The sequence below is a fragment of the Zerene cesonia genome, chromosome 1 (assembly GCF_012273895.1).
Source record: "Zerene cesonia ecotype Mississippi chromosome 1, Zerene_cesonia_1.1, whole genome shotgun sequence".
In the NCBI taxonomy this organism is placed as follows: Eukaryota; Metazoa; Arthropoda; class Insecta; order Lepidoptera; family Pieridae; genus Zerene; species Zerene cesonia.
The window spans coordinates 6,748,186-6,770,123 of NC_052102.1; the positions used below are offsets into that span (position 1 = coordinate 6,748,186).

At 31.1% G+C, this 21,938-nt stretch overlaps 3 protein-coding genes across 6 annotated transcripts in view; 1 reads left to right on the forward strand and 2 right to left on the reverse strand.

Moving 5' to 3' along the window:
* LOC119830561 (glycerophosphocholine phosphodiesterase GPCPD1) overlaps positions 1–3,946 on the reverse strand; it is a 6,687-nt gene extending 2,741 nt beyond the window's left edge. The window contains exons 1-6 of one of the 4 annotated variants that reach the window (XM_038353648.1): positions 3,754–3,946; positions 2,449–3,509; positions 2,078–2,303; positions 1,499–1,708; positions 1,218–1,340; positions 809–943 (exon numbers count right to left, since the gene is read on the reverse strand). In XM_038353648.1, coding sequence (XP_038209576.1) covers positions 809–943; positions 1,218–1,340; positions 1,499–1,708; positions 2,078–2,303; positions 2,449–3,455 — 1,701 coding nt within the window. In that variant the 5' untranslated portion in view covers positions 3,456–3,509; positions 3,754–3,946. Of the gene's footprint in view, positions 1–808; positions 944–1,217; positions 1,341–1,498; positions 1,709–2,077; positions 2,304–2,448; positions 3,516–3,753 lie in introns of those variants that run through there. The other 3 variants (XM_038353639.1, XM_038353631.1, XM_038353625.1) reach the window with 3 other exon arrangements.
* A 2,418-nt stretch (positions 3,947–6,364) lies between these two features.
* On the reverse strand, positions 6,365–18,808 carry LOC119832180 (serine/threonine-protein phosphatase 1 regulatory subunit 10-like). Its single transcript, XM_038355800.1, has 5 exons — positions 18,330–18,808; positions 15,808–15,905; positions 14,795–15,069; positions 13,529–14,680; positions 6,365–8,032 (listed from the first exon to the last, which is right to left on the reverse strand). Exons 1-5 carry the CDS (start codon positions 18,330–18,332, stop codon positions 6,555–6,557), a joined length of 3,006 nt encoding a protein of 1,001 aa, XP_038211728.1. The 5' UTR covers positions 18,333–18,808; the 3' UTR covers positions 6,365–6,554.
* A 1,108-nt stretch (positions 18,809–19,916) lies between these two features.
* Positions 19,917–21,856, forward strand: LOC119832155 (calcium load-activated calcium channel). The gene is made up of 5 exons (XM_038355768.1): positions 19,917–20,340; positions 20,433–20,510; positions 20,712–20,886; positions 21,256–21,396; positions 21,489–21,856. Exons 1-5 carry the CDS (start codon positions 20,280–20,282, stop codon positions 21,583–21,585), a joined length of 552 nt encoding a protein of 183 aa, XP_038211696.1. The 5' UTR covers positions 19,917–20,279; the 3' UTR covers positions 21,586–21,856.
* Positions 21,857–21,938: the final 82 nt, after the last annotated feature.

Below are 21,938 nucleotides of genomic sequence, written 5' to 3' on the forward strand. Positions count from 1 at the left end.
TAGATATAAAAATAAAACCAGCATAAGTTTAATTGCTTTTGTCCGTACCTGTATTGGTGTATATGTATCAACGCAATTTATGTTAAGAATTAATTATTTTAAGATTAATGTGTACACTGTTGGTGAGGCTTGATAAATAAATGAAATAAAATGTATTAATGGTCTACACCACAAACCAAAACTAACTGAATTTTATATGGGTATTATTGTTCATTAAGCTATTGTGCACATATGTTATGAAGTTTCAAACAGTTTTTATAAATTTCTAATTTCGTAGGTATATTTACATTCTTGCTATACTTTACATAATACGATTAACATAGCGAATAATAAAAAACTAAAATAACGGAGTTCATAATATCCGACAATACTAATTAAAAAAAAATCGCTCGAGAAGTTTTATTACTAAATCAAGCATACATAGTTCTGGATGAAACAACATTAAGTTATAGATTAACACAGTAAATAAATTGTAATATTCTTTAAAATATCTGCATTCATATTGAATAGCGCATTGACCTTGCGCTATTTTCAGTTGGCGGCACGAGGAACATTGGATGCTCGCAAAAATACACTACAGGTCAACTGTGTTTTCTAATTTAGTGGGTGTATTTTAGACCTCAATTCGAATGTGAGAAAAACCTAAATATGCGCATTTTGAAATTGAAGTATCCATAATAAAGTCTACGAATAATAAGTAACAAAATATATGTTGAAATAAATATAAGCAGGTAAAATATCAGTTTTTGATAAGAAAAATAACATTTCAATGGTATTAAAAATTAGATAGAGTAAGTTGAATTCGTACTTGCGTTGGGTCTCGAAGTAGATCTTCCGTGTGAACTACGATACCGAGAATATCGGAACTGATAGCGTTTTGAACGGCTGCAGGGATGGACAGACACCTGGGATCACGGTAGGGGGGATACTTTTCAGACACACCCTGCGAAAAAAAACATGAAAACAAATGTTAAAGCTACTAAATGAGAACTTGAAATAATATGCCATAAACAGCACATAACTGAGTTATAATAATAATTCTTCATAAAAGTTTTTTAAAAATAATATCCACGAAAGTTCAATACTGTTTTTAAAAAAAGAAATAAAGTTTGATTGGGCTTATTTCATTGAGTGGATAAAGTAGTGTGAGTAAAGGTCAATAGCCAAGCGCGCAAAGTCAAAGAATGTGTCATCGTGTTTCAGTAAACAATACTTACGACAGTGAGGAACATAACGGGATATTTGTTTTGTTTATACCGCACCATTGTACAAATATCGGGGTTGAAACAGGAAAATACGATTCGTCGGCTTCGTGCATACTTCAGAACTACCTCCAGCACCTGTTTTTTATGAATAGTTTATAATATATTATAATATATTATAATAGAAAAAAAATTCTAAGAAAACTTTAATTATCACACAAAACGTTGTTTAACATTCTTTTTACCTTTTGTAATTACTTTTGTATCTTTAAATAAAAATGTTCATCAGTTCATACCTTATCCACATATGTGTTCATATCAAATGGATTATTCAATTCAAATGTGCCATCCTTGAGCTCCATTGTCCATTTGAGTTCAATATTGAACCCTACATGTTCATCCAAGGCCTCGAGGGTGTCCTTAAGAGTTGGAAATGGTTGATGCTCTTCTAAATCTTCATCATAAAACAAAATTTCATGATTTCGACCCTCTACCAAGTGGTACACCTTTCAAAAAAAAAATAAACCTTTTACTTCATCATCAACTTGCTCAGAAGTTTTGGACCGTTTTGCATATTAAATGTAAATAATTTTTTATCAATTGCCTGTTATCAAGGGACAAGGAGCTACCTTATGAATAAATATGTAATGACTTTTATTATTTACAAAATTATGTATTATGTCAAAATTACACCTGTATATGTATTTATATATTACTCTAAAAGTAGAATAAACAAAAGAAAAGACCTTGGTCTCTTAGACATGTAATCTACATAGTACTTTTGTAGTTCTCTTTGAGAATGATGTAAGTTTAGAACATGCTTTCATTTGAGACCTAATTAAACATGTTTGCACACAGCTCACTCCACAGGATACCTTTAGTTTCTGCAGATGCTCCAAGGTCAAGTCTTTCACAGGCAACTCTAGCATTTCAGAGAAATCAACTTCCCGTTTTCTTTTCATAGAAATACACACATGGAAGTCATGATATATAACAGGTATCATGTCTTTACTAAGTTGCACATCAAATTCCAGCATATCTGCCCCACTGGCAGCTGCCTTTTTAAGAGAAGCTATTGTATTTTCGCGAATTGAGTTTCCCCTGAAAATGTTTATTTATTACGGCACCAGGAAGCGGACTTAGCCACTGTATGGTACAAAAATATTATCTCTATCTGATAACTCATAACTTTACTTGGTGGTCTGTATTTTAATTAACAATTAACATGAAATAGAAAAAAACTTACTCTTTTGTTTTAAAACTAGCTCCCAAGCCTCGGTGTCCAACTTCTAAACCCGTCCAATTGGGATCCCAATGCTTAGCATATGTAACTTTAAAGTTAGACAGATTTTCTTCCATAGGGCAAATTATGAGGTATTCAAAATTAATTGTTCCAAGGGGACGATGCTTAATATTACATGTGACTGGCAATTCTAAGAGACCTTCAGAAGGCTTAAACATATTGGGAAGAACATAAGTGTATCCTATGTGACAAGGAGGATCTTCACTTGATGCTCTAGTACTATATGAATAAAAGTCAATAAGGAATGCAATATTTTTTGGATTTGGAGCAAATACATTAACTAATAATGTATCATTAGGTCTATATTCTCTCCCAAATTGTTCCTGTGGTTGCAAAGAGCAAAGGCTAGGATCATTATCTAAAGTGGCAACTTCTACATAGACTCCTGCTGGTGTTTCTACATCCATTGTATCGGTACTTAGTGAAGACTCTTCAATATGGGGCTCAGTACCAAAACTTAACTTAACAGGTGTAACTTTGATGTGCATAAGCCTTCCAGCAAGACGGCTCTTAAGTTTTAAGGGGTTATCAATAAATTTAAATTGTACTAGAGACTGAGATGTGAGCCAGCCTCTTATTAACATTTCATTACCACCATATTCACCAAAGTGATCAATAACAGGGTGCAACATACTTTCTTTGATAACTCTTGGTTCAATTCCACATTCCCAACGGCATATCCTTGTATCATTGCATTCTTCATTTACAGCACAAACAACATATCTGTAGTATACATCACAATAATTAGGTATTTCTATGGTTTTAGTCCACACATTTTCATTTTCATTATGTTCTAAGGGAATCATTTTTCTGTAGTCCCATTCACCAAGCTCAGGGGTACTTCCAGTAATGAACAATTTTTCTTTGGGTGACAAATCGGATAAGGCGACAGAAAACACCCAATTTTGAGTTGCAATTTCTGGTTTTTGAGGTATTTGTTTATCCGTCATTTTTTTCGGTATTTTTAATTTACGCCTTTTGGGATCTTCTAAAAAAAACCAACTCTGCATAATCAACGAAATTATTCTTTATGAATATAAATAAAAATGAATAACATTAAATCAATGGAAAGTCTTCTTCAGGGGTAAATTGTGCACATGGTTAATCCAATAAAATGAAAAAATAAGTAATTGATAAATTCAAATACTTTAACCCGATATGTATAATTTTTAATTTAAAATTACAAATAATTTGCACAACTTGGCAATAAAGCGAAACAGCTGTTGAAAAAAAACAAAAAAGGCTCACATTAAAGAAATAAAATTGATCAAAAAATGTTATCAACCCTCAATATGCTATAATATGAAAAATTGTAACACCGGTATACATTTTTCTGTAAAAACTATATTCGACAACAATACCAGAAGAATAATACTGAATACTGATTGATAGTTGAACTTCGCGTTCGCACAATTCAAAAGTCAATTTGGCACTCAGTTCATAGCGATCGCAGATAATTCATATATATAGTAACTACTAAGCAGTAAGCCCCAGAGTACTGTGTTATCTGTGCTAACACTATAAGGCAGAGCGCCATCTATGTTATTGTCTAATATATAAAATTCTCGTGTCACAGTTTTCGTTGCCAAACTCCTCCGAAACGGCTTGACCGATTCTTATGAAATTTTGTGTGCATGTTGAGTATGTCTGAGAATCGGCCAACATCTATTTTTCATACTCCTAAATGACAAGAGTAAGGCAGAACAGCGTTTGCCGGGTGCAGCTAGTCTATCTAATATATAAAATTCTCGTGTCACAGTTTTCGTTGCCAAACTCCTCCGAAACGGCTGGACCGATTCTTATGAAATTTTTTGTGCTTATGCGGTAGCTATGAGAATCGGCCAACATCTATTTTTCATACCCCTATATGATAAGAGTAAGGCAGAACAGCGTTTGCCGGGTGCAGCTAGTCTATATATATAAAATTCTCGTGTCACAGTTTTCGTTGCCATACTCCTCCGAAACGGCTTGACGGATTTTGATGAAATTTTTTGTGCTTATCCGGTATCTATGAGAATCGGACAACATCTATTTTTCATCCCCCTAAATGATAAGAGTAAGGCAGAACAGCGTTTGCCGGGTCAGCTAGTCTATATATATAAAATTCTCGTGTCACAGTTTTCGTTGCCATACTCCTCCGAAACGGCTTGACCGATTCCTCTGAAATTTGGTAAGCATATTGGGTAGGTCTGAGAATCGGCCAACATCTATTTTTTATAACTCTAAATGATAAGAGTAAGGCAAAACAGCGTTTGCCGGGTCAGCTAGTTGTTTTATAAATTTTCGGTATAAAACAATAACATAGATGGTACTCTGGACGAAATTCGGAACTAATGCTGTCTGGTTTTGTAGTTTTGTCGTAGATGTTGAAGCAAATAAATTAATATCTTCTATAATTCCCATAAGAATTGGACATTTGTGTATTTCTAGTCATTGAGCTACAATTGGTATATCAAATACTGAAGATGCTGCCCTGTACATGATCATGCTTATTTTTATGATTATTTAATTTCCTCGAAAGTTCCTCGGCCTGCTCGTATAGGACATACGAGTAGGCCGAGGCCTACTTATGTATCCTAAAAAATATTCAATTATTAACATCGCATTTTATATTTAGCAGTTACGTAAAATTTTAATGTTTATTAAATTTCCATTTTATATATCTAAGTAGTTTTCGTATTTAAATATTATGTATTAATTTTACCCACCTTTTCTGACATATGATATGTAGTGATGCTATAATACTTAAATTAAATCATGTAATCATAAACGAATACATACATTATTCTTTATCATGTAGTCATTATCTTTTCAATGTAGTCGTCAAGCACCCATCGGCACGAATTGGGCGAGCTCGCACTGGGAAAGTACCATACCCCACCAGATAACCGGTGCCAAATAGTAGCATGCTCCTGTGTTTCGTATAATGAAAAGGGGAGCCGGAGGCCCGAAGAACGTTACACACACCCGCATTACATATCATTAGCGGGAGATCTCTCGCCAGGACCGAAGGAAATTGCAACAATTGTTTATAAGAAAAGGTCTAATTATTCCAAAACAAATATTTTTGGTGCTCAATCTAGTTAATAGTCGAACGTCTGTTTTTTCCCCCACTATTTACAATAATTTTACTTATTCTAATATTACTTAATCTTTTATTTTTTTTTTCAATTACGCAAAATACCATCCCTGAAACAGCTCGAACACTGTATGTATATCGAATTACATCAAATCCTTTCAGTGGTTTCTCAGTGTGATGGACGGACAAACATCTAAACAAGCAAACTTTCTAATTTATAATATTATTGAGTGATAGTGTGATAATGTAAATTCAACAAGTATCTGGTTAGTTTAGTTGCCTTATCAGCTACCAAAAATGGAATCAAATGGATTGAATCCCATCCAAAGAACAAAAAAACCAAAGAGAATGCGCTCAACATTTTGGGAGATAAAAATTGTCATTTGTAGATCTTCACGAATAAAAACATCATGAGGAACATGCTGTACATTCAAAATATGTTGTAATATGTTATATGTATTGATACAGTATCCATACCATATCCCCTCCACGGTTCAAGTTCACATCGAGTTCCGACTTTCGAGCCGCTACTGATATAGCTGGTTATCGATTCATAGCACACATAGTCAGTGTAATATGACCCACTATATAGGTTTAATTATCTTTAAAATTAGTCATACTACATATAACATAATAGTATACTGTCATACTATCGATTTTCATAATTAAAAAAAAAATAAAATAAAAACCTTTGATAATGAAATAACAGCATTGTGTTACAAAATTATGTTTGAAGTTTTAGTATTGGGTGTGATAGTGTTTAAAGAAATAAAAAAATTATTATCATGTAACATGTTTTACTTGCACCATTTTGTATAACAAACTTGGAATAGGTACTTACTTTACATATTTACACTTATTTGTACAATATTTACAATTAGCAGTCTTTTGGCGAAAATATAAAAATTAATTAATTTATAATTCTTATCTTATGTACATTGTATCTAACTGTTTAAAATTAACTTAAAATTTAGAATGGACAATTAATGCCCGGATGTAAAAATGAACAATTGTCACCCTGTCTACATGAACCTTTTCTTTGAAAATATATACAAACAGCTTTCCGTCCTCCTCCACGACCACCACGACCTCTCTGGGACATGTCCCAGTTGCCAGGGGCTTTTCCTCTCCAGTGTCCGCCTGCGCCACGCCCACGCATAGCGCCACGGAAATTTCCAGGCCCAGGAAACCCATCTGGCCCTGGTGGTCCTTGCGGTCCACCCATATTAAAATCAACAGGGAACATATTTTGCTGCATATTAAAACCGTCAGGACCGACAGGAAACATAGGATTAGGTCCTCCAAACATATCCGGGCCCATCATCATATTATCTGGAGGTACCATTAATCCAGGTGGTAAATTACCTGGCGGCATTGGACCAGGGGGCATACCTGGCGTTGGTATTGGGCCAGGCGGCATTCCGTTTGGCATCATAGGTGGCACTCCATTAGGCCAGTCACCAGGCATAATTGGAGGTCCTTGAAAGCCAGGTACACCCGGGAACTGTGGACCAGGAAAACTTGCTGGAAATTGCGCCATGTTCGTAGGAAATATTGGGGCAACGTTCGTATTATTCGTTGTTGTTGGAGGGGCATTACCTTTAGGTTCTGGCCATGGCATATTTCTGAAATCGCTTATATTATCTTGATTTCCTGTTACATCTTCAAGTGGAATAATTGTTGGCTCTGCATATGTATGTGTTTCAACATCTGGTTCAAGGGGTGAATCAGGAATCATAGATTTATAGAAATACAATGGTTGTAGAGTACCTTTTTGTCTTATTGCTTGGATATCTTTTTCTTTGCTATTCTTTCCATATTCTACTGGAGTTTGACCTTCAGCATCTATGAGAATTAAAGGTTTCCAACTAGTTTTTTCTTCCATAACATCATCATTAATGAGATTTCTTGCTTTTTGGAATGCTTCCCGTTCATTTACTCTTTCCAAGTACTTCATATCTGTAAATGTCTTTGTAACATTCACTCTCTCAGTCTCGTCTAGTTCAAAGTATTGAATTTCTTCTAATTCTGAATCAGGCTTCCATTTTATGCTTTTTTTAGGACCTTTTCTTTTGTGATAACAAAGAACCCCTTTTATTCCATTTATTGTTAACGTGTGTGGTTCTTCGACTTCAATTTTACTGTCTTTACTTGTATTACTATCAGAAATATCAGGAGTACCGTTTTCGGATTTCTTTTCATCGGTTTTTTCTTTATTATCTTTGTTCTCATCGTTTTCTAAAGTATCTTGATAAAATCTTGGAGGTACAGATTTATTTTCACTATTAGGACTTGTTATAGTGGGTGTGTGTGGAGGAGATCCATCACTTGAAGGATTACCATCCTTAGAACCACTCGTCCGTCGCTTTCTCTTTTTTGGTTCCTTTTTATTAGTTGCAGAAGCATTTAGGGCGTCCATGAACATGTCACTTTCCTGAAGTACCATCGCTGAAACAAAATATTGTAAGTATAAATTTATAGTCCAGCCATATTACATTTGAGGAAAATAAGACAATAAGTCTTATATTGTTTAAAAAAAATTATCAATAAATAAGAATAAAATGTATAACTGCAGGTATATTTCGCGACATTAAACATACACGTTTAAACCAAATAAAAAAAAACGCATCAATCTTAAGGTATAAAAATACTATTGCTCAGTACATCATTCGATGAATAATATGCTCTATATCTCTGCTCTCCAACTCAAAAACTGTTTATACAATCATATGAAGCCGAAAATACCATATCCCTAAAATTAATTTAGGTGATTTTCTACTGAAACAAGACCTATCATCTTTTTCAAAAGTTACATTAAAAATTAAGTATGCAATCCGTTTAAATATAAGAGAAAACATTCGTCCATAGATTTGGATAAATTTTGGTGGGGCAAAACATTACCTTTTTTTTCTTGGTAGAAAACTAATTCATAATACAACGTAAGTTACGTCATCAACAGCATACCGTGATAGACTCTACTCAATAATTTTACCGCTTTTTATTTATATGTTAATAAAATAAACAATATGCACACACAAATATGCAACAAACCAATTTAATAATATGCAACAAACCAATTTGAAAGGTTAATTTTAAATCTGTATTAGATCTTTATCTTTCTGTTTAAAGTAAATCTAAATCTACCTATATCTTTCGTCAGTCAGATTTGTACAATAATTTTTTAACCATACAAAAATATACCATGGCAAAGCTTATTCTGTAGGAAGTTTTATAGAATTAATTAGCTTAGGAAAAACAAAGTACAAATACATACATATATATTAAAATGTATCTAACATTAAGAAAAAAAATATATTCCTTTTTAATTTTCGTAATTCTGGCATGTAATGTACGCGCAGCATATTTAAACTTTTACGATTTACCAGTATATTCCAAAAAGTCGTCACTTAAAATGGAGCCTGTAGTTTATATTACTTCTATTTGGAACATGAAATGGTACTTCTACCTAGTAGGTACGCGGATGTGTACTATGGGCACGGAGGCAAAAGCAAGTTCACCCTAAAGTTATTTTTTTAAATGTATCAATTAAAATAGAAGCAGCTAACGAAAGCGAAATAAAGAACGTACATGTTTAGATTACGTAGGTAGGTACAGGATATGGATATAAAAATTAAATAAGTATTATAAATAATTAAATAAGAACTAGATTAAATAAGTCGGGGTTCGAACCCGAGTAACCAACTTTTAATTGTGTAAATTAATGATAAAAACACGAATATTTATACCGATGGAGTTGTAAGTATCATCTTTGATATAAAGAAAAATATAGTTCGAGTATTACCTTTACTAAGAAAATAATTTAAATTATTGTGGTATATAAATAATAATAAAAATGGGCCAAGTTATTGGACAAGACCGAGCACTTTAACTTAAGTGTGTATTAAATTATGTATATGTCGACAATTATATTAACCCTAAAATAGAATCGAAGATACAATTATTTGTCTTAAAATATTGGAATATAGTTGTTGGTACATCTTCACTTCGATCTGATTGTCTCTATGGCAGATAAGTATGTATAAAAATTATATACCTATAAGTAAATAAATAATACGGAGTAGATCGTTAATGAATTTTGTAAAAAAATATTTTTTTTTAGTTACAATTTTTTTATTCCAAGTTTCTATACTGAAGCTGTATCTGGATCAAGTTAATGCTTAACTGTTAAATGATAATCAGTTTTCAAAAAAGAAAGTTTATCACAAATTTCACAACGGCTAATACATGATTCATGAATTGGCTGTTAAGTGGCAATTATGTATACTTATTAAATTACATATGACCGTGACTTTGTATATGTACATACCGAGGTTATATTAGTGAAGTTATCTATATTAACTTACAATTTATAAATTAGAAAGCATATTACTTGTTTTTCTACGCGAGAGCTCCTATAACAAACAGTTAGTAAAACCGGAATGATTTACGCAAATACGCAAGTATTTACAGCGCATGTACTATTTAACTATACTAATAATATAAAGCTGACGTGTTTCTTTGTTGTTGACTTGAACGCGCTTAAAAATCCTGCGAATCTACAGTACCAATTTCACAAATTCTTTCAATGTCCGATAGGTAGGTATTTGTACCACGGATGAAGCCGGAGTGGATTGATATAAAGAGATACTATTTAATGTTTGATATGAACGAATGTTAGTAGAAGTGAAATACCTTATAAAACTAAAATATTAAGATTATTAAGTGTTGATATTAAATTTTATTATACGATAGATAAATGTAAGAGTTTCATAACTAGATAATTATCTACTAACAATTTACCAATAGACCGAAAAACACATACAAATGAAAATAAGAAGAGGTTTATTTAGGTGTAGTAAAGCTAACTTAAAATTAACATGCAAAACTAATTAAACTATTAGGTAGATACTATTTCCGTTATAACTCTTGTATTTAACACAAGCGGTCCGCCCCGGCGTCAACCATTTTTTCTTTCTTAAGAACCTTCTTAGTGCTATGAAAAAAATTGCTGAATTGGTCGAGCCGTTCTCGAGTTTTACTTTCGCGGTTTATATTAAATGGCCCTGGTTTTAAAAGTAAAATATATATAAAACATAATAAAAACAATTGTAACAAAACTGACTAATAGGATTATGATATGAAAATTAAAACTATGATAGAAACCTTAAAGATTTAAGTAAAGGAAAATTTGAATTTAACGTTAGTAGCATGTGTATAACAGTGCAACTTTGACTAAAGATGTGTTGCAAAATATATAGCGATATAAAGCAATTGAATATTCATATGCCCATTCTAATCAATATTATATTGTAGCAAGAAAATCATAAAAAAATAATTTATGTCCCTAATCTTTTAACAGATACGAAGCATATACATATGTATATGGCTCCCACATGCTCTTATGTATTCCAGTATGTTTTATAAAGAAGAAAGTTTTTTATTTATTGTTTGTTACGTTTTCAGTCAAAACCTAACTGAATTATTTTATGTCAATTCGAGGGAAGCCGTTGCAAGTAGCGAGTTTAAACACGTATCTAGAATTAATATTGCTTATTGAACTCGGATTTATATTTAGTTAATGAAAAATCATACTAAATCAACGTTACAAACGAAAAAAAACCTAAAAGTACATAAATAAAAACATTTTTCATATTATATTAGGTATTGGTACCTACATATAGTTGGTTATTAGGGACTTCAGGTGTGAAATTTGATCTTTTCAACCTTTTCAAGCTCACGAATCTTATTCTAAATTTTTGGAGTATCTACCAATATTATGTACCCACACGACTTTTTGTTAAAGTTTTCCTATGATTTAAATTTTATTCACGTGATTGCTAATTTAAGTACCGTTTCAATCATAATATAGCGAATATAGGCACTGGAGCATGCCTACTTGATAAATATAAGTAGATCCCTTTTCTAATAACGTATTTATATGATCATGGGATAGGTAATATAAGGTTCAATGCAATAATCAGTAATATTCGCTTCGGCTAAGATTAATTGATAAATATGTTTGTCTCTGCTTTTACGGTAGCTGTACCTACTTAATAATTCTCGTCATAAGGCACGGGAGTATGAACAAATAGTCAAGCGTATGTCTTAATCATAATATGAAAAAACTAAAAATTATACTGACAAGACGATCTTACCGTGGCTTCTACCGTGACAATGAAAAGACGGATTATTGAAAAAGAAGAGGTCACACACACGCCAGGCGATTATTATTTTAGAGCAAGATGTCATCGATTTCATTTCTACTTGGAAATATTTAATTACATTGTGTAAAAACATCGTTCCATAGCTTCGAAAAATATTGATAACATAACTTAGCACACAACAAGCGCAACTAGTTATGCCCTCGAATCTAGAGAAGGTAACTTTTTATAATATACTAGTGATTCAATTCGTGCATTTCAATGTTTTTCATTGTCACGATGTTCATAGCAGCAAAAAGATCTTTCGTGTCTTCTGGTTATTTAGTATTAGACCTTCATATGAATTGTTTATGGAATTTAAACAGGGTATGTAGGTACTCACCCGCAAAGTCAAAATACCTACATTTTATGGTACTACAGTAATGTGGGAACTATCGCGTTGATTAAAAAGCGAGTTCTTTGAAGAAATTGTAATTGATAAGTATAAAGGTATTACTGGCTTTTTTTATTGTATAGTAACTTTATTTATGCAAATAATTTAACGGATAGAAACGCAGATTTTAGAAACGATGATAAAAAATAAGAATAACTTAAAACCTTCATATCTCTATGCCAGTAATTTTCAGTAGCTAAGATCTGTATCAGATAAAAATGCAATTAATTCTGGTAGATTTAATCTGGCAGGCGTTACCTTCACTGGCACGAAATGTCAAATAAAAATCTTGGCACGTTCAGTACCACTGTGATAATCATCATATGCACAAATCATAAATTTTTATAGTCTTGTGCCTTACGTAGCCTACAAAACAACTGTTAGAATTACATAGTTAGCCGTAAGAAGCATTCTATTCATTTTCATATAAAAAAAAAACATACTCATATATACATATATCGCTTCAAAACAATTTTCCACTACCTACTTATTAAACTCATAGAAACATTAGGTACTTCACAGTGCTAAGGTATATCAATTGTTCATTGCATTAACTTTTTGAAAAAAAAATCTTGTTATTCACAGTTCCTCAAATATAAAGAATTAGATTTCTGCTTTTTTAAGCGCTATAGGCTTGTATGAAAAGCTTTTTTATGACAGGACCTAGGCAAAGTATTACCAAAATAATATTATTTTTGCGTCGATAAACAAGGATTCACTTAAATATGCTAAAATTCGAGACTAGAAGACTTTTATAACATTATGCCAGATTCATCAACCAGAAATGACTGCTTTAAAATTATGTTTCGTAATAAATGATAAAAGACATATATGAAGTTATTTTTCGTAAGTTACTTTAAATTATGTATTTATATTGCCTGTAGTTTGAGTTTTATTCCACTCCACGAGTCAAATTTATTGCAAGTGTAGTACAGTCAGAGTTATATGTAATTTCATGTGAACCTATTATCAGTTCTCCATCAAACGGACTGACGAAGACATTTTGATGCGTCGACGCCCATTGGCTCGGCGGCGAGTCCTCGGGATCTTCCACCGAATGATGATTCGTGCACATTTCATTTCATCTTTAAACAGATCAGGTCCATATATTCAACGAAAGAGTGTAATTCCATTTAGCATTTATTTGAAAAACCAAATACTTTACAAGAAATAAATTGTAATAACCCGCCAAGTTATACATTTTAGACTTACCACGACGTAAATTACACTTAAAATTATATATTGAAAATGATGCAAATGTTGGCAGCAGTTTTGGCTGTTGCGCATTTCCTGGAAAAATAAAATATATTAGTAACAATGACAATAAAAGATAAAAGAAATCACACTTACGTTTTGGTTTAGCCGGTATTAATTTTATAGAACCCGGCTTTTCCTTAATATCATTAATTTCAAGCATTTTAGGTTTCTTTTCTGGTGGGGTTTCATTATGCACAGGGGACGGCCTTTTAGGTATTGAAACAGTTGGTGGTAAAGCTGGGGGGGGCTTTTTATTGCTAAGTAACGTCGCTCTTGATGGAGGAGGTTTAACCTCTTCTTCCAGACCATGTTTTCGAAATCTAGAATGAAATGTTTTAACTGTTTTAGGTTTGGGCTCATCTGGCTTCCTAACTTCTATTGATATTGATGGTTTATCTTTTTTTACATCACTCAGCTTTGGAATCTTGCCCAGTTTGTGGATTGATGGTACTTGTGTTTTATCTTCAGCTTTATCTTTGTCATCTTTTACTTTGTCTTTTTCAGATTGTCTATTTGAATCCTTATCATCTTTTGATTTACTGCTAGAACTAGATTTCTTACTACTACTACTACTACTACTATGTTTAGACTTTGAACTGTCAGAGCTATGCCTGTGTTTATCCTTTTCCTTATCTTTAGATTTTTCTTTACTATCATTATGTTTACTTGAGCGATGCCTATTTTTATCAGTTGAAGAACTAGATGATTTGCTAGAATGTTTGGAAGAGCTTGACTTAGAGGAACTACTGCTCTTTCTTTCAGATGAATTTCCCTTTTCTTTATCTTTACTTTTACTTTTTGATTTTTCCTTCACTCTTTCAGTTTCTGATGATGAATCTTTCTTCTGGCTCTTGTCGACTTCAACATGTGTTATAATTTGTTTCCCATTTTTTAAACTTAACTTAATAATAGGTATAGCTTCATGTTCTCTATCTGATTCAACTGTCTCTTTTACTTCAGATAAATTATCAGCAACAGAAGTGTCCTCTTCTTCAGGCGGGCTTTCTTCCTTTATATTTTCATTTGCATCTATAGAACTGGTATTATTTGACTCATCGCATTTGGCATCATTCAAGTTTTCAACACTTCCATTCTCAAAAGTTTCAATATTAATTACTTCTGATTTTACTTCTTGTGCCTTCGCAATAATTTGAGGTATATCCGATATGGAAATTAAGGTTACTTGTTCACCTTTAACAATTTTAAGCCATTGTTCTACTAATTTTGTTGCTAAAACTCTGATATCTGCAACAAAATTAGTAAAAGCATATTATTATTATGCACGTTTATGAAATTTAAATTAAATTATATTTAAAAATTAATCATAGTTCTTAACTAGCTTAATGAATAAAAACTTACCGAAATGATTGCCATCTTTTGATAACTCTTTAACTAGTTTTGGATTATTATTAGTTTTAAGTCTTTCAATATCCACAGGACAAAGCAAGAGTAATTCTAATAATTCTCGTACAAGAGGCCAATTTTGTGCTACTATACTTTCTGTTAGCCACATATGTACTAATCGCCAACCACCACAACCCATAAACAAAGCTAATAATTCTAAGTCTGTACACTTTAAAATCTGTATATAAATACATTTAGACACCAGTCTTTTGGAATATGTTGTCATTAATCTGAAATACAAAGAAATTTGGCTCAGTTATTGTACAACACTAAGTGTCGAATATAATGGAAGGTAATGCAGTATGTTTGCAATTAAAAACAATTTCGTACAATGACCTATTAGCCTGCTGACAGTAGCCTATAAAAGTAATTATATATACAGTACTCTATATTAGGACACTTCATGGATTTTTGTAATGTTATAGAGATTTGTTGTTAAATGGAGATGAGCAAATTTGGCATAAATATATATATATATATTTAGATTAGTCATAATATTTACATATAAAACCAACTCTTATAATATCGAGATTCAACAAAATGTTTTTATAAAATTAAATATTGTTTAAGTAAGAAGACAGTTGTGCATACCAAAAAAAATTAACATTATAGGTAGCTCTGCAATCACTTATGAGGGCTGTCTTTGCCTTCGTGCGAGCAGGACGCATTATGTTGGCGCAGGAGCGATAGTGATAGATTATAATAGGTCAATGTACGAATTTCTTGGCGGAGCATGACCATACCGTGGTATAAATTATTTCTTTACTGCTAACTTACGATAATTTTTGTAGCAAGATACACAGATCACACTTACTATATTTCAAGACTGAACTTATGATAAATTTGAAAACCAATTTATTATAAACAACGTCAAACAGAGTACACTTTATTTCACTTAAAATAAGATTTATAGCAATAAGGGAAATTATATGAAGACAAAAGAATCTACATAAAAATTTACTACTTACTTTGCAAGAGGACCAATAACTGAAACATCTTTGATGCCACCAGTGTCCGAAAGAAGAACTCTCAAACAATTCAGCAATCGTATTGGTTCAATCCGTGGCTACAACAAATCAAAAGGATATTATTAAATATATAACTAAACAGATATGACACATCCCGCCAAATATCTAATACAAAAAATATAATATGGTGCTTAATACACAAAATATGCAGTATTCATAAAAGTTAATATATATTAATATCATTCTACATGATAATGGTTGGGGAGCTTTTTCTGTATGATTGCTTACATGTGTTGTTCACGTAAGGGCCACTGGACAGATTTTGACAAAATTTTCCATGGTGGTAGACAAACATTAGGTTCAATTTATAAGTGTCATTTTATTAGAAAAAAAATAGGGCTGGCTGTTGAAACATGTAACTAGAGAATAAAAAATAAATTCTCGAATATGAATTAAATGTGTCATTGTATATGTAGGTCTTTTATTAAGAAATTTGCTAAAATAATTAAATGAGATATATGCACCTAGTCTTTAAAAATGTAAAAGAAGCATGTTCTTTGAAAATCTTTGATGTTCAAAGCTTTACAATTCACAAGAGCGAAGCCACAGGTGCAAAGTTAGTTTTTAATATGATATATAAAATATATCTACTTGATAATAAAGTACTTCTTATTTAAAATTAATTGTTTTTAATTAAATTTTAAGTTTTGATTACTTATTCTCTTTGAATATTAACAAGCAAAATATAAGTTCATGGCTGGCCTGGTTCATATTCAGAATAACTCTGGATTCATTACCCGAATTCATATTATTAATTCAGAAAGACTAAATACTATTCAATATAGTGATGATTCACAGATATATAGTTTGATATATATTTTTTTCAAATTATAAATTTCTCTGACTAATCTTTAGATACATTTCTTTAGCCAGTCACACACCCACTGGAATAATAATTTTGAATTGTCAATTTTTAGTTTCAGTTTTTCAAAATAGGAAGCAGCTTGGGTATGTTTTAACATCCTATTATACGAGCAAAAGTTTGTAGGAACTTTTTAATTTTTTTTATTATTAATTTGAAAGCTATTTGTGTTTGACATGGTTTTCATCCAAAATATATTTATATATATATCAAAATTAAGTTATATATAAACCAAATTTAAGTTTCTATGTCTACAACTTTAGAAAGTCCCCATTAATTGGGTTGATCAATTTATTTATTTCAACAACTTTGGAAAGACGTAACAAGGTTCTTATGTAGAGAAAACTTTTTCAAACTCTGACTTAGGTAAATGAATGCACCAAGTAAAATTTTATCTTCTCATGTTCATATCATACTTGCATTCATTGGAGATGAAAAACCATATTTTGATTATTCTAAATTATTAAGATAATGTGTGATGCATGCCACTGGAAATCAGATATTGAATTCTGGTTGTGTGTTGCCAACCGCCTTCTAATTCTAACATTAAAGGAAAAAACCACTAACTTTTAAATGCTAATTTTTTATTGTACATTAAAAATATCAATTATGATATCAAAGTAACCTTGACTTTTAAATGAAATAATTAGTTAATATCATTATCGACATTCCGAAATTTCAAATTTTGGAAAATCTTTTTGCGATAATTAATATTCAAACTAATTTAAGTACGTAATTACTAATACAATCCAATGAAACTAAAATTTATGACCTTGTAATGAAATAAGCATTGAAATTAAAAGGTGCTTTGGTCAACAGCAGACTAAAAATACCACATTAACGAAAACAACTTAACCATGCAATGTAATGATTTAATAAATTATTTTTTTATTGTTGTATGTTAATTATGCAAAAAACAATATATTTTTGTCATATGAAACCTTGAAAAGGTTTTTTCTATAACTCTACAAAAAAGGCTCCATTAATTAATATTAATATTCGATATTGTATTATATTCAGCTTCAAAAAGAGTCAATTATGAGATGTTTAATTTTCATATAGCTGAAGCCGTTTAGAAAAGATACGTATGGATAAGTATATAACTTATTCAATAATTACGTATCTAGCACCTATTCTACGATTTCTTGATAAACGTCAAATATTGTAGGTATAATAACCTACATATAAAACGTAAAATTTGTGTTATAAAAGACGAAGTATTGTATATTAAAATAGATATAATTAGTATCATTCTCGTATAATAAGCTTAGCTAAATAAAATATTAGTCACATGAGCACATGTTGATTACATCATGTTTGAGCGAACGAACGAGAACATTGAAACAAAATGTCCGCCAAGTCCTCTATCGTAACCTAATATGGCCCTTTACATTGAATCTTGTGAAATAGAATAAGCATTACAAAGAAATTAGACTATAACGATTACCTATTCGGTAGTATTAAGTCATTTTAGTAAATGCGTAGTTTATAATATATTGTCCACAATATACTGGAATAGGGAGTGGGCTACATTGACACTATTTATTATAATCGTATTGTTTTTATCATTCTTCAATATTAACAATAATAACTAACTTACCATTTTAATACGTGAATGTACTGCGTTTTAATATTTCAACATGTGGATGACGTGTCGCACTATACCGTGCCACGCCCCGTTTGTAATACAAAATGGCGTATCATAGTCCATTAGCTTTTCCCAAGCAATATCACAATGTAGATCACAATATAAACTGTTTAATGAGTTCGTTTAAATTGTTTTAACACATGATCAACAAAAAAGGAAATGTATACGAATTCACTAAGGCAGTTCAAATAATTTTTAGACTTAGCTAGTAATCAGTACGATCCTTACAACTATTTAAATTTATTTATCTTTGAGCTCTTTAATCTTAAGAGCAATATTCAGAGAATTACAAATATTAAATTTTAGTTAAAGATTAAACACAAATTTTCCCAATTGTAGGAATCAATTGAAGACCAGGGAAAGATAATAGCTTTCTCCTATTCGATCACCGGCTCAATTCACGTCTTGCAAACGAGATGCCCCGTAGAAGAATGAATATGATCAATGAAATCGAATGCTTATAACATGAATGACTTCAAAGAGCCACGACCTGTCTACGGCGGAAGTGCTAATGAATGAAAGTAGTGTTACCATGTCTTATTTTTTAAGTCCAGGGAACGGATATGTTATTTTTTTCAAAACAATATTTTCAATATGGATCGTTGATGACAGTGATACAAAAACATACAAGAAAAGTGCAGGTTGCTTTTACCATTTTCGTCAAGTAAAATAATCATTACTTATTTCATATATTAAGAACTAATAATAACTTTATACCGTATATGAAAATCCATTTAAGCAGTTACTCTTACTTATTTGTCAGTGAACAATATGTATATGTCCTGTCATGAGTCAAGTTTCTCGTAAATTCGGGTAATTTCTTAGATCAGGTGGTACTGAATGAATGAATTAACTTAATTTTCACAGACTTCATTCATTCGTAGTATTAATCATAAAGTATAGGCTGTATTTATATCAAAAATTCACAATTCTCGTTATATACAGTCCATTTTAATCAATTTCATTACATGAACAAAAATTATTATTAAAGATATGTTTATTATATCTACAAATATCTACATATATTATATTGACCTATAATTTGTGTTACCTACATTTTATCACAGATAATATAATATGATTTTTAAACTAATAATGGTACCACGGCTGATATTTTACAGCGTAGATGGTTAGCTAGTTATTATATTCAAAACGTTATGCGCTCAATTTTTGGGGACTACAGAAGCTAAAACGACGGACTGAATCCAATTCATAGAATCGCAGTATATCATGTGCTACACGCACACGTTCGTACGTGTCGCTGCTCAGAAATAGGAATACGTAATTTCTTAACAACAATCAATAAATAAATTAAATGTCAATAAATCGCTGTGTTGATTGAAGCATAATTTGCTAATAATCTTTTTCATCGATTTTTTATTTATATTAATATTGGGCGTAAATTAGCATGGTTTCTAATCGTTAAAAGAAAATATATAATAAAGTTTATCAGATACCTCCAGTATCTGTGTGTGTTTTTATTTCTATCGAATCGAATTTGTGCTAGCTTGTCTAAGCTTTTCTGTTATCTTTTTTTAACTAGTCCTCTCATTGTAAGGTAGTATCAGTATGTTAGTATTCAGCAGGGCTATTGTCTAATTTTGACACATTAAGTGATCAACAAAGTTTTGATGATCACTGAAATTTGATGTCCACTAAAAATTTAAAGATTTGATTTGATTCTGATTATTTATGATTTACGAGGATTATCAAATGTAATGTCAGATGTGCCATGTGACAAAGGCCAAAGCCCAAAGCAGAAATGTCGATTGTCGACGTCAAAGAGTAGTAGAGTTCATACGATTTAAAAATTAAATTTTAATTTTAATTCATTTAAAAACTGAAACATATTCGGAAAGGGATAGTTTTGTATGGTAAAATAGTTTAAAAGTATATAAAAATATGTGGGGTGATTCTTTGTTGATAGTTTTTATTTCCATTTGTACCGCCTTATTAAGTGAAGGTATTATTTTTACAAAGAATTTGTAGAGTGTACATTTATATATAGCGATAATTTTTGTTACTGATACCCAAATCATTATTTTACTGTTTCAGGATTGACTTGGATTTTAGTATATGGTACAGAAAAGTACCAGAAACTGAAAGTTGAAGTGGAACGTCAAAGTAAAAAATGTATGTGTATTTTAATTTTACCTTCTTGTAGTAAAAGTAGTATACATGATATTTTAGCAATACAATGCTATATATTCTGATTCTAAAGGAGATGCAATCAAGTAATAATATAAACAATTGAAACTTTTTTCATATTCATTATTGTTATTTTATTTCATTACATACACAATTTCAGATATCAAAGATTCGTTTGTTTTTCAGTGGAGCGACGCAAAGAGGCTCATGGAGATTCTTTAGATAAGCAACATAAGAAAAAGATTGAACGTGAGGAAGAAAGGCTTAAGAATAATAATAGGGATCTTAGCTTGGTCAAGATGAAGTCTATGTTTGCCATTGGTTTTGCTTTTACAGCATTACTAAGCATGTTCAATAGCATGTAGGTGTCAAATATAATTAAAATTAAAGTAAATCTTTTTAACTGCTAGTTATATCCCATGTTTTCACTTGTCTGGTGTGGTTTTTGTATGAAAGAATGAAGATACCACTTACAGCATCTATTTGCCAATGTCATCTTAATTCAGTTGTCATAAGTGAAATACAAAGTAATCAATTGTTAGATTTTACAAATTTATTGTGAATAGAATTATGCTTACAAGTTAAACTTGATGTGACATAAAATGGGCCATTTATAATAATTGTTATATTTCATTGATATGTTTCTTTCTAATTCATTCATAAATTTATGTTAATTTTTTTAATGATATTTTTGAAATTTACATAATAATTATTTAATACCATCTTTCAGATTTGATGGAAGAGTTGTTGCAAAACTACCTTTTTATCCCATTTCATGGATTCAAGGTTTAAGCCACAGAAATTTACCCGGTGATGATTATACTGACTGCTCATTCATATTTTTGTATATTTTATGTACAATGAGTATTAGGTAAATATCCTCTTTCATGAAATCATAATTAGTATATCATATACTATTATAATTGTATAATATTGACTATAAATAACAAATTTATTTTTCAGGCAAAATATTCAAAAACTTTTAGGATTTGCACCATCACGAGCTGCTTCCAAACAAGGAGGAGCATTATTTGCAGCCCCACCTGGACAATTTAAATGAATTCAGTGTGCAAATAGTGATCAGCGATTGTTACAATGTTAGCAATAGATTAAAAACACCATAAACAAGCAAAATAATTTTTTATATACAGTGAAGTGGCATTTTTTCACAATTTGGTAATATTTGTATACATATTTATTTTGTAGATTGATATTTTTATTTGTAGGTACACATTAATAAGTTCTTAAGTCTTTGTTTTGTAATATTAAGTAAATGTTGCATAGTTGTCCTTCATGTTGCACTGATAGCATTATACACCAGCTGTAAGTTACTTGGTTTATTGATTTCTGCTAATCTCTCTTTCTGATAAATTTCGAGTAATTCATTGAGTCCAAAGCCCAAATAGCTGCCAA

Bases quoted from the DNA above. Each gene is read 5' to 3' on its own strand.
- LOC119832180 (XM_038355800.1), bottom strand. The intron at 15,070-15,807 runs GTAAGTAGTAAA...TTTGTATTTCAG, and splicing joins GTTATTGGTCCTCTTGCAAA to ATTAATGACAACATATTCCA. The intron at 14,681-14,794 runs GTAAGTTTTTAT...ATTTTGTTGCAG, and splicing joins AAAAGATGGCAATCATTTCG to ATATCAGAGTTTTAGCAACA.
- LOC119832155 (XM_038355768.1), top strand. From the start codon at position 20,280: ATGTGGGGTGATTCTTTGTTGATAGTTTTTATTTCCATTTGTACCGCC. The intron at 20,511-20,711 runs GTATGTGTATTT...TTTGTTTTTCAG, and splicing joins GGAACGTCAAAGTAAAAAAT to TGGAGCGACGCAAAGAGGCT. The intron at 21,397-21,488 runs GTAAATATCCTC...TTTATTTTTCAG, and splicing joins TTATGTACAATGAGTATTAG to GCAAAATATTCAAAAACTTT.